A 13,774-nucleotide genomic window follows, 5' to 3' on the forward strand; every position below is an offset into this window, starting at 1 on the left:
TAAAAGGATCACAAGATATACAAATGATTTCTTCTTCCTTATCATTGCCCTTATGAGTGGTTCAAAATTGTCTTTTGTCCAGAATTTATTTTGAGAATCTCTACTTTCTTCATATTTCTATATTTACATCTCCTTCAATTAAAATAAAAGAGGCGATGGAGGGCACTATTTTGCTAAGTGGTTTCCTCTAATGGCTAAAATTCAGGCAGTGATTCTATGGCAGCACTATGCTCTGGTGGTGCTATCTTGTGGTGGCACTAGTCTATGGTGGTTAGGATCAAGGGCTTTAGAGTACAATCAGTCTTGAGCTTCAATCTTCACCACTTCACAGTTCTGTGACCTTGAACCTGTTACCTAACCATGCCTAGGTAATTAAAGTAAGATGAGGTATATAATGAATGTATAGTAGCTCCTTACACTAATTATAAAAGTGTGATTTCATTGTCATTGTCATTTTATTTATTTATTTATTCACTAGGAGCACAAAATATCCCACTTGCAACCACACTGGGTTTGTAGAACAAGGTAGCGAAGTTGTTTTGTCTTTTTTTTCTGTGAGATACTGGGACAGGACAAACAGAGGGATGGAGAAGTAAGAGAATGGAAATGGGTTACTTGGTAACTTATAATTTTAATTCATCTTGTAAAGAGCTTAAAAATGTCATTATGTTATTAACACACAACCAGAACTATGCTTAGACAGGGACTTGTACTATGCTATTTCTACAATTTGGGTGGGGTTTGTCCTTTGGAAGTGGGACCAAGTAAGGAAATTGGAGCCAAAGGAGAAAGAGGGAAAGAGGTAGAGGTGGAGGAGAGAGCCATTAGAGAATCTAACAAGTAATTTAATAAAAGAGAGAGCCTAGAATACAGTGTGTATTAAACTAGATAATAATTATGATTCTATAGTCTGATTTAGCATACGGAGTGGAGAGATTGCAGCAGCCTCCAACACTTGAGTTGCATTCCAAGTTTATTTCCTAACAACATCCTGTGAAGTTTCATATGTTTTCAAAAATGTTTTGATTTTTCTAGACTTGTATTTTAAAGCTAATCATCTATCATGGACTCAAGTTTTTAAAGTTTCAGTTATTGCTTGCCATGATTGCCATCTTTCTTTTTGATACTCCTATTTGGGTTATATAGTCTTGCCCATTCCTGTCTTTCCTTCGATTTGATAAACACATAGACGCTCATTTCTAGACCAGGATTATTGGTTCTCAGCCTTATTTTCTACATGGCCTTCAGCAAGTGGTTCCTTTTTGGGCAGTGATTTCTCATTTCTTGAGCTGAGATGTTAGTACCAACCTTATTGAATTATTGTTAGGATTAGAAAGGATCTCAGTGTAACAAAATATCCTGCACAGAGCCTGCCATTTAGCACAAGCTCTCTCCTTCCTCTTTCTGTCAGCCACCGTAATGATGATCAAATCAGGAAGCTCTGGTCCTTACCCTACTCTCTGTCTTAGAAGGTTCAATCAGTAGCTGGCCGCTACTCTAGCAGGTTGCTTAGCAACCCAGAGCCAGCTGCAATGGCCCTGAAAACAGTTTGCATCAACAAGGTCTCAATGATTACAGGCTAACATAGGCATTAACTAAAGCTGAAGGGACAGCAAATTGCCAGAGCATTTTACTAATCCTTTTGTATTTATGACTCCTTTTCCAATAAATATATGATATATGATCGAATTAGAGAGCAGGGGTTCATAAAATCAACAAAACAACAGCAAAGACTTCTACTTTTTTTTTTTTTAAAGCTTGTCTTTGACTATCACTACTAGGGGAACCAAAAAAGAGCCAATTTGCTATCCCAAAAATAATTGGGACATTCTGATGATAAAAAATTGAGGTGAGATGATTACAAACCAATGTCTCCTTAGAGGGCCTCATGGAGATGCTGGGCATCTACTTAAAGCCATAAGGCACAGTTTCTTCTCATAGATTTAGAAATGATGATGGAAGAACCATGCTTTGGCCACATGAAAGTGAGCTCAGCTTGACAAAGAGAGGTTGTTTACCCTCTTCCCCCCACCCCCCAAGATTATTTCTTTGTCTTTCTAACTCTTTCAGACAACAGTAATGTCGACTATAGTTACAGTCACTGTCAATATTATACTTGGCTTGGTTTCAGCAATGCTGTTCTCCTGCAACAATGTCCCACATAGCACATGGCATGTTGGAGGTGGTATCAGATGTGGTTGACAGACTGCCTAGCTCAGTGCCTGGCCTTTGAACAAAACTCAATCATTCTTTCTTTCTTTCTTTCTTTCTTTCTTTCTTTCTTTCTTTCTTTCTTTCTTTCTTTCTTTCTTTCCTTCCTTCCTTCCTTCCTTCCTTCCTTCCTTCCTTCCTTCCTTCCTTCCTTCCTTCCTTCCTTCCTTCCTTTTTTTGTTGGTTGTGGGACTTGAACTCTGGGCCTGGGCACTGTCCCTGAGCAATTCAGGCTCAAGGTGAACGCTCTACCACTTGAGCCACAGTGACACTTCCAAAAAACTCAGTTTCATCTAGTGTGAACTTTTATTTTTACAGGGAGAAACTGAGGCCCAGTGAATGAATGTGCAATTTCCACAGCTATGGAGTTACTGGCAGAACTGGAACAAGAGCCCAGGCATTCCAGTACCAGTGAAGGAACCGCTTCCTATCTTGATGTGGAGAAAAAAAATATTTAGAAGCAATATAAATTAGATAATTCTCAGAAAAATATTCCCAACTTAATCATGTAGAGGAAAAAAAAATCTCAGGATACCATAAATGTTTCTAGTAAACAATAACTAGAAGAAAAATAACACGAAAATATAACAAGAGCTTGAACATTTTGTATCTAAATTAAAAAAAATAGCTTTTCCAATCCTCCATATTATCTGATGTAAAAACTTTCAGGTTTCAAGGTGGCCCACTGACTACAGAAGGCAGACAACGCACCTCAACATGGTATGCAATTCCCCTTCTATCTGGATCTCATCCCTTTCCAGCCTTGCCTTCCCTTTATCACCTTTTCTTAGAGCTCACTGGTAGACACTCAGCCCCATTTACCTTGTCCTAAATAACCACTGAATTTTCCCATATTGCTTTTGCCTTTGTCACTCCCTTTGTATGACCTCATATCCTCATTTTCTTACAGGCCAAACTCACGGTTCTCCTCCCCTAAAGTATCCATCAAATGTGAGCTTTCTCACCCTAACATTTCTGGGAAATTCCAGTTTAATCACTCATAAGGAACTCTTTACTATGGATTGTTTCAATAATAAGAATGGTAGCAGCTATTTTTTTAAATATAAATATAAATATTTTATTGTAAAGATACTGTACAGAGGGGTTACAGTTACATGAGCAAGGTAATGAATCCATTTCCTATTGAGGGCAGCTATCTTTTATGAAGCATTTTTTAACTACTAAATACTACAGTAGGCCTTTCAAATATGCTGTTTCACTTAGTTGTATAAAAGTTTTTAACAAATTTTTTGTAGTAGATATTTTAGACCATGAATTATACATTCATGGAGGGAATGCTTTAATTAAAATGTACAGAATGCAAAGCTAAAGATTGAAATAAATGTGACCTACTTTCACTTTTACTCATGCTGACACAGGTTTTATTTTCCTATTTTCTAATATTCTTTTAGGGATTCTGTATATGTGAATGGTTTAATGGACTCAATTTTTATTTTGTATGCATATACTGGTATGGGGGCTGAACTTAGGGCTTGGTTGCTATTCTTTAGCTTTTTTTGCTCAAGACTGGAGTTCTACTACTTGAGCCATAGCTTTACTTCCAGTTTTTAAGTTGGCTAGTTGGATATAAGGGTCTTATAGACTTTCCTGTACAGGCTGGCTTTGAACTATGATCCTCAGATATCAGCCCTCTGTGTAGTTAGGATTATAGGCATGAGCCACCAGAACCTGGCTGGACTCCATTCTTATAGACAAAAATCTCATCTCAGATTTGCGTTTCTACCTGTTCACAACCAGTTGCATTGACTAGCAGTTCTCTTTGTAAACTGATCTTGGGCTGGAATCTCAAGTTCCTGGCCAGTTGACTTCATGTATTAGTTATCTACCTGGCTCCAAAAGATACTTGAGAGTTTGTGTCAGAGTTAAATACTTCTGAAGGAGAATTACAGATGACCAAATAAGTAGAATGAAATTGTTATGTTTTGAGATTAATTGTCCATGGTTAATTAATTCTCTTGGATATAGCCATTTAAACACATAGAGCATACTCATAATTGTTCTGGCACTGGTTTCTTATTCACAGCCAAATATCTTATCATTCCTGCAAACTCTGTTGGTTGATTTACAATTATGTTTATACAAACTCTTGGCATCTCAAGCAAGAATTTTGGGATGTTATTTAGTATACATTTCTGGGTTTGGCTACTGCTAGTTTACCTATACAGGTGTTTGGTTGTTTGCTTTGGTCTTGAAGTAGGGGCAACATTAGAAAAATAAATGCATTTGTCATTTATGCCCCCTCCCCACCACCAAAATAACAATCACAATCACACCTTTTGCTTTTCAAGACCGCTAAGAAGTATGAATATCAGGTATTTAGAGATGATGAAAAACTGAACAAATAATGAAAAATCTTCACCTTTTAGCAGAAATCAAAGAAGTATTTATGAGAAGCAAATACAGTGTACTCTGAAACGGGGTATCACAGAAAAGAAATACATACTAATCAAAGAAACTCAATGACAATATTAGCAACTGTGACAACAGAATTTCTTAGGCAAAGTTCGGAGATAAACTCTTCAAGTACATACGTAGAATCAGTGTCCTTTTCTTTCTTCCGTATTCCAAAGGCCTTCCTTGTACGTTTTTTCAATCCTGCAGGAAAACAGCAGAGGGTCAAATAAACCTATCTACCGTGCAAGTGAGCATATTTTGAAAGTTACAGCAAAACCATTAAACTGGCATGTTCAAAAAGCAATCCAAGTTTCTTTGATCACATGTCTATGCATGTATGTATATGCACATGACTCTGATTTTCAACAGATATTTATCAAGGACTTGTCACTGTAAATTCTTAGCATTATAAGAAACATAGGGATGTATAGATCTAGAGAAAACTTGAAGCTTTTCTTAGACTACTATTTTATTCATCAATCAGATTGAGGCTATGCCAAGAAACTGAATCACAGATTTAGAATAGCTCTTTCTAGGGTGGGTATATTCTGGAGATTAGGATGACAGCAAGGCACAGACGATGCAAACTCCATACCAAGAGAACCATATTGGCCTGACACATTTCTGTGTCCTATATTCCCCTCTCCATCTTCAGCTCCATGGCTGGACTGGGTTGTCAATCACTCTCTGAATATACCCCAATGCTGACATTTCATTGTCCCTTCCATGCATGGTCTTTGCCTCTTGGTGAAATACACTGCTTATTTTGTCAGTATTTAGAGTCGCAGCTCATCCTCTAAGCTCCAGGTCACCTGCTGGTAAGTGTCTCTCAATCCTACTGGCATAAGACTGTGATGATTTTAGGCTCCCTCCCTCAAACTATTGCTCTTGTATGTATTATAACATATCCCTTGTACTACTCATTATTTACTACTTGTTCTGATAGACTGTGAGTCTTTCTAGGGCAGATGCCAAGGCCCCCACATTTCTATTTTCCTTACATCTCCTATTGCATCAAATAGTATGTATAAATTTAAAATATCTTCCCCAAAGCACATCTCAGGCAGCAGTGGGGGTAAGAAGTCCACTTTTTTCATCCTGACAAATCAAGCCCAGCATTGGGTTCTGTTTGTACTTCCCAATCACATTCACATTCCATTGGCACATGATGGTTATGTTGGCAAGTGCTTTTGAAGTAGGCTAAATGCCTACTTTGGACTTGCTGCAAGGCTGATTTTGTTGCAGAAATATTTCCCTGAGAAAATTAGAACTAGAAAAGTCACCGATATTTCAGGATTTGTTTGGCACTGCCAGGTGGAACAAAGAGAAAAACATTGCCAGAATCAGTGATTCCATGAAATCTTCTTCCAAAACATGTGAGTCAGCCTGAAGTGCACAGATTAGCTGAGTCATTAATTATCTGCCTCTTAGGATGCTGCTCAGATATTATCTCTGAAATGTCTTTGTGAAGTCTAACTTTTCATTTTAATAGTCATTCCATTTAAGACACTTAGGTCTTCAAAATGTCAATGTTTGTTTTTTTTCTTTGCCCAAAACAAATCTCCTCCTACATAAAGTTATTTTCTGTTACTCTTCACATGGCAAGTTTATAGGAAAACTTACATTTAAAGCTGTCTATAATATTTAAGAACAGTTTATTCCTCTTCATTTTTATTTTCTCACATACAGTTACCTTATTCCCTTGTGACACAAACAACAATTATATAACCATTATTTCCTTCCTCCAGTTTTACTTGGGTTTCAAGTATCCTAATTGGCCTTCTTCATGGTTCCAGTTTAGATCTGGATTCACAATGAATGCTTTGTTTGTGAGTCAACTACTGGCAATTTTAGGACCATAAAATGCATAAAATTATTATTTTATATTTTAAGTTCTTTATTTCCTGCAACTCAACTTTTAATAACATAACCTATAAAATAGAAAAATAAATACAAAGCCCAGTAGACTGTGTTAGTAACAGAGTAGTCAATAATACATTTTCATAGACACTGTCTTGTTTTTGACTGCCATGTCTGGGTAGAGCCAATGTGAAGTAGGTCATAAATGCCATGAGTTTTGTATTTTTTTTTATAAAAGTGCATTAAATTGAGAATTAGGAGACATAGAGTCTATTCCCAGTATCATTTATTGGCTCTTAATACATGTTACATTCTTTTTTGTGTTTTAGTCACCTATAATAAATCAACTAATAATTAGAGATGAAAGAATTTTCACACTCTCATAAAATGCTATTCCAATCTGTAGCTTTAGTTTCTCTGAAGATCATGTTAGCAAGACATGGACTATACTTATACACAGAATTAAATTGAAATATTCTAAAGATGTAAAAGTGCAGGATAAAAAGAACCAAATTGTTGAATAAGTAAAAGCATTCACAAAATCCCCCATCCAGGGAAAGAGGAAGAGTTGAAAATCCAAGGTTAATGCAAATAAACTTATAAAATGTAAGTTATTCAGATCTGAACAGATTTAAGAGATTCCAGAAGAAGCAATAGCATCAACTGTGTTAAAAGTGAAGGGAGTTGGGCACTGCTATCTCATATCTGGAATCCTAACCTCTCAAGAAGCTAAGATTTGAGGTTAGATGTTCAAAGCCAGCCTGGACAATTACCCCTCAAAAAAAAAAAGCAGAAATGGTAGAGTATTAGCCTTGGGCAAAAAAGCTCAGGTCAGTGAGCAGGTCTTGTGTTCAATCCCCAGAACCCCCTCCCTCCCACATACACAGTGAAGGGAAAGTTATTAATATGTTTTTGAGAGTTTATTAAAATATTTGAAAAAAATCTCTTCAGAATAGAGAAAGATAATTAAGAGTATGATTAGAATAGCAAGCTTAAAATACATATTCAATAATCTGATAAACTTAAAACATATTCTATTCAATGATTTTCCATTTCTGACCCCCTTAACTCCCTGAAGATTTTTTGAAGTCATTTTCTATAGTAGAATGTTTTAGGTAGCAGGCCTAAATTTTGGTCAATTTTTCTTTACCAAAACTATTTTGTTATTTTCTTTTTTTAAGTAAGTTTTTTATTGTGAAAATACTGTCCAGAGGGGGTTACAGTTACATGAGCAAGGTCATAAGTACATTTCTTATCAAGCATTGTTGCCTCCTCCTTTGTTTTCCCCTACCATCCCTTCCTTTCCACTTCCACAATTACACTCCCCCGCCCCTAAATGGTAAAGTTCATTGTTCAACAGTGTCTTGTACATCTCATTGTTACAATGGGTCAGCCTGTATCGCTATTTAAACATTTTGTTTTTTCCCCTATCTTTAAATTGTGTGTGTGTGTGTGTGTGTGTGTGTGTGTGTGTGTGTGTGTGTACTCACCTTTGGCTTTTCACTAAAGGCTGGCACTCTACTACTTGAGTCACACCTCCGCTTTCAGGTTTTTTTGGTTAATTGAAGATAAGAGTCCAATAGATTTGCCTGTTTGGACTGGCTTTGAATTGTGATCCTCAGATCCACAGATCTCAGCCTCCTGAGTGCCTAGTAATAGTAAACACCTGTATCTGGCTAGATTTCTTTAAAAGCATTAAGGTTCTATATAGATGCAGTCAAATATATCAAGCTATGCCCAATCATATTAACAAAATTTTTGGTAAATAAAATTCTCCTAATAATGAAATAGTTCTTTATGAACAAATGTGACTTATTTATACTGTAGAATAATGTTCAGCAATTGAAAAATAAATGTTTACATGTACCAAGCTCCAACACTGGCTACAACGTAACTAGTATGAAAAGTGAGAGAAGCCAAACTCAGCAAGTACATATAAGCTGGGCGCTGGTGGCTCACACCTGTCATCCTAGCTACTCAGGAGGCTGAGATGTGAGGATCACGGTTCAAAGCCAGCCCGGGTAGGAAAGTCCTCGAGACTCTTATCTCCAATAAACCATCAGAAAACTGGAAGTGGCGCTGTGGTTCAAGTGGTAGACCGCTAGCCCTGAGCTGAAGAGCTACAGGACAGTGCCCAGGCCCAGAGTTCAAGCCCCATGACCAATGGAGGAAAAAAAAAAAGCTACATATAGTAATTTCATTTGCATCCTGGTAAGTTCATTGATAGAGAAAGCAGGTTGGATATTGGAAGGGGCTGGGTGGAAGAGAAAGGAGAAGTGACAGCATAATAATTACAGGGCTTCCTTTTTTGTTTATCAAAATTCCAGATGTAGGGAGTGGTGATGGTTATATGACACCGAAAATATACTCGCTGTCATCAAGTTTTAAGCTCTAAAGTGGCAAAAATCAAATTTTTTATTTTAAGTGAATTAACATTTCAACTAAAGAGAAGTAGAATATTTCAAGCCAGGTGTGATGAGGGGGAAATAGATGAGCTTCAAAAAGGAAAACAACAACAACAACAAAAAAAAACAATGCTAGTTGCTGGTGGCTCATTTTTGTAATCCTAGCTACACAGGAGGCTGAGATCTGAGAATCATGTTCAAAGCCAGATCAGGCTGGAAAGTTCATAGCCTCTCATCTCCAATTAACTATACAAAAAGCTGGACCAGTGACACTCACTACATAGTATGTTGGAAACGAATATACATTTGGGGGGGGAGGGGGTTGGAAGAGGAAAAAATGGGAGAAAATGAAGGAGGGGGTGACACTGTTCCAAAAGAAGGAGGGGGTGACACTGTTCCAAAAGAAATTATCTGACTCATTAACTGACTTGTGCAACTATAACCCCTCTGTACATTTACAAAAACATTTAAATAATAAAAAAAATCTGGAAGTGGAAGTGTGGCTTAAGTGGTAGAAGACCACCCTTGAGTGAAAAAGCCTACCAACAATTTAAGACCCTGAGTCCAGTACTGGCAGTGGGTCTGGGGAGATAAGTTTTCCAAACCTTTTATTATTAGCATATATTTCTAGTACCAAGTATTTCCATACTTGCATAAAATGCACTTTGACCAAATTCATCCCTCTTATTATACTTTCTTTTCCCCTTTATGTTTTCCAACTTTTAATGAATTTCATTATTAATTTTTTTTTGGTCCTGGGGCTTGAACTCAGGATTTGAGCCCTGAGTTACTGGACTTAATTTTGCAGAAGCCAAGTACTCTACTACTTGAGTCACAGCTCTTTTTCCAGCTTTTTTTTTTTTTTTTTTGGTGGTTTATTGGAGCTAAGAGAATCATAGACTTTCTTGGGCTGGCTTTGAATTGCAGTCCTCAGCTTCCTGAGTAGTTAGGATTACAGGTGTGAGCCATAAGCACCTGGCTTATTATTCCATTTTTATGAAACATTTAAGTACTCGGATCCTACTGGAACCTCCATCTCTTTCTCCTTTCACCTTCCCCCTCTGTTGCTCACTTCTCACTAAAACCTAAGGAAAAAAATCCTTTGGATTTGAAACAAAATTTCTTCTGTCTTTCTCCCCCTGAAGCTTCTACAAACTAATTATAAAATTCCCCAAACACAAAACAAATACCACAGGATGTCTTGGATTTAGGAATGCATAAACCTGCAGGCAAAGAAGAAAAAGCACAAAAGAAGAAAAGAGTCACCTTCTCCATTTTCTTTTCTTCTGAGCACAACTGTGCAGTGATTCATAAATTCTGAATCTGACCCACCTTTGATCTACTGAGAAAGTGAGTTGTTTAGGGTGAAGTTCTGAGAACAAACATTTGAACTTTGCTATGAATAATAAATTTTGAGAAAACATCAAAATTGGATACTCTAAAGAACCAAGAGAGTATTTCCTTGGCTTATTTTGTTTCCTATTTGATCTTTATTTATTTTTTTATATCCCACCTAGACTATTTTTCTTTTTCACTATGAAGGCTGGTACTGTAGATAGGCAGGCTGAGGTAAACCCTCCTGGAGCTGAGTCCCAAACAGATCTCCAGGTGTTAGCCTCCTGCAGGCAAATGTTCACCTCCACCTGCACAGATGGTGCTGCTGGCCTGATCACAGATGTCCTGACTCCTAGGTGTCTGTGGAGGGTCCAGTCAATCACACCCTCCTTTCTCCTTGTCTTAAACTCCTCCCATTCTATTTATAGCTAGTAAACAATGATGAGGCAGGGCCAGATGTAAAATGGTCACTTTCTCAGCATCCCGGGAGCAAGCTGTTTATTACTGACCTATCTTAAAGAGGATGGGAGTAGAATGGTGTAGAGCCAATACAGATAATCAAAGAAGCAATAAACAGAAAAGCCATGTTTTACTACTTGAAGTAAATGGAGGTAGGTGGTGAGTATGTGTGAGATACTGTCTGACTGGGGAGAGAGAGAACTCTTTGGAGTGCATTGCTTTTTGTTGGCTGTGTCTACTTTGAAGGCTTGATTACACATTGCCTTCTTGGATAATTCATTATTGTGATGTTAGTTGCCCCTTCTGCCCCAAACTGTCTTTAAGATTGTTGAAGCCAGATGCCCATGGGCCATGCTTGTAATCATAGCTAATTGGGAGATGTAGAGTGAGAGGATTGCTGTTCTATGGCAACCTAGGAAAAAAGTTCATGAGAACCCATGCCAATCAATAGTTGGGCATAGTGGTATGGACCAGTAATCTCAGCTACTCAGAAGGCTGAGATTGGGCCAGACATTGATGGCTCACACCTATAATCCTAGCTACTCAGAAGGTTGAGATTACAGTTCAAAAACAAAATGAAAGGCTGAGATTGGGAGGATTATGGATTAGGATAGTTCAGGCAGAAAAAATAATTATGAAAGTCAGGCAGTTATACTTCCTAGCTCCTAGGAAGGCTAAAACTGAGATGTAGAGAACAGGGTCTTGAAGTCAATCCAGGTAGAAGAGTTTGTGAGATTCCATCTCTAATGAACTAATAACGTATCTATAGTAGAACTCAAGTGGTAGAGTAAACAGCCATGAGCAAGAAAGCCAAGTGGGAGTATGAAGCTCTGAATTCAAGAGCTGGTACACTCACGCACAAAAATTTCATGAGATTCAGTCTTAGCAGGTGAAAGTGGGCATGGTGGTATATGCCCATCATTTAAGCTATGGCAAGATGTACAAATAGGAAGATTGCAGTCCAGTGAAAAGTGCTGAAGACATGGCTCAAATGGGAAAGTACCCTCCTAGCAAATGGTCAAACCCCAATTATACACACCCACACCCCTTGACAATTGTTTGAAAGTTACCAGTTTGGGCGAATCATATTTTTGGAGTCATATTTTTGTTCCTCATCCTATTCATACAGTACATTGGTATAGAGATTGGATGACTAGAAACAAAGCTATTCTCAACATGCCCCAGAGCCCTGGAGAAGAAGGACCTTTGAGAAGAGTCAAATTGTCAATGACAGCTGCTTAGGGTCCGTATGAAGAACACAGTTATAGAAGAATGAAATCCATCCCCTTCTGCATTTGCCTCAGAGACATGAACATTCTTAATACCCCAAACACAAGAAGCAGAATGGCAGCAGAGAAGGGAGCAGAAGGCGTGATCATCTTTGGATTTCAAAAATCTGGGTTCTGATCCCAAGATGACTACTTGAGGACTTCATCTAAGACAGTTTTGTGCTACCTTCCATATATGATTTGACCACCCAACTGAATCTGAGGTTGGGAGAGACAGGCTAGGCTCTTCTTTCTATAAGCATGAAGAGCCAGAGGAAGGCAGCTGCTGGTTACCAGGTACTTTGTATTGTCCAGGAACTGTGCCAAGCACTTCACACAGATGGATCCTATCAACAATCCCAGAAGGTATTACTAATCCTGTGTTTTCTGGATTATGAAACATTCTCAAAGTGAGTTCGTTCTCTCCAAAGTCACTAAACAAACAAGTACAAAGACCATGATTGTAAGCCAAAACCTTGTCATAACTTCCCACAGAACAATCACAATGATTATTACTACAGAAGCCACAGCCAGGCCTCATCCACTGTGGATATTACTGAGGTGTGTTGAACTCAACAAAAGGGAAGCCACTCAGTATTTGAAAACTAATGACTTTTCCTGATGTTTACAATCTGCATTCCACAGATACTCAGTTTTTAACTACTTATTCACGAAGTATTAGGGAAGAAGAAGGAATCCCAAATTATTGGGCATGGATGGGCATGGAACGAGCAGAATGCACAGGCTGGTGAGTAGAGACTTGGGGCAGAGTGTGCTGTGATCTCTTTACATTTGTAGTTGGAGAAGGTTCACAGTGGCACAATGACAAACTCAGTTCAGTACCAGTACATCATAAAAATGAGCAGATGCAATTTGCTGAGTCTTTTATAATATTGCATAACATTTGTCAGGATCTTCCTTACTCTGGCCTGACACATTATAAGGTGAGAGCTTATGTACATTGAATATGGCTTGTACATCAATCAATGAGAAATAGTTGGTGGCAGCCACATGAGCAGTAACTGGTAGAATCCATCCAGATTCTCCTCTGCTATGTTCTAGAATCCAGTCTCTTCATGGCTTGGAATGTTTTCTGTTCAGTCATCACAATTCCTTGTGTACTCTTATTAAAAATGAAACCCCAAATTAAAAATGTGTGTGTGCCACTCCTGAGGCTTGAACTCGGGACGTGGATGCTGTCCTTGAACTTTTGTGCTCAAGGCTAGTGCTGTACCACTTGAGCCACAACTCTACTTGTGGCTTTTTTTGGTAGTTTATTAAAGATGTAAGTCTCATGAACTTTACTGTCTGGGCTTATTTATCAGATCTCAGCCTTCTGAGTAGCTAGGATTACATAGGCATGAGCCACCAGCACATGGCCAAAAAAATGTGATTTGTATAAATAGAAAAATGTCTGCTTTTAAGGTTAACTTGGCTGCATTTTCCTTCCTTCCTCCCTCCCTTCCTCCTTCCTTCCCTCCTGCCTTTCCCCCTTCCCCCTTCCTCCTTCCTTCTTCCTCTTTCCTCCTTTCATTCCTTCTTCATTTGTTATTGTGCTAATACTCAGGGTGCTCTTGCTTTACTTTTTCATTCAAGACTACATCTCTACCATTTGAGCCACAGTTCTACTTCCCATTTTTTGTTGATTAATTAGAGATAAGAGCATCATAGACTTTTCTGCCCTGGCTGGTTTTGAACCTTTATTCTCTCTTCCTAGCCTCCTGAGTAGGCAGGATTCTAGACATGAGCCACTGGCTCTAGAAGGACTGCCCATTTCTTAAAGACAAACATTGTACTTTTCAGGTTGCCATATGCTATGTG

General features: G+C 38.2%; 1 protein-coding gene across 21 annotated transcripts in view; it reads right to left on the reverse strand.

The window, feature by feature from the left end:
- The window catches only part of Sgip1 (SH3GL interacting endocytic adaptor 1), a 195,784-nt gene that overhangs the window by 96,897 nt on the left and 85,113 nt on the right, over nt 1-13,774 (reverse strand). For all 21 annotated transcript variants that reach the window (XM_070025799.1, XM_070025798.1, XM_070025797.1 and 18 more), the window contains exon 2: nt 4,764-4,827. In XM_070025799.1, the coding sequence (XP_069881900.1) occupies nt 4,764-4,827 (64 nt within the window). The remainder of the gene's footprint in view (nt 1-4,763; nt 4,828-13,774) is intronic.

This window comes from Dipodomys merriami, unplaced genomic scaffold (assembly GCF_024711535.1).
Source record: "Dipodomys merriami isolate MVZ:Mamm:240054 unplaced genomic scaffold, mDipMer1.0.p SCAF_172, whole genome shotgun sequence".
In the NCBI taxonomy this organism is placed as follows: Eukaryota; Metazoa; Chordata; class Mammalia; order Rodentia; family Heteromyidae; genus Dipodomys; species Dipodomys merriami.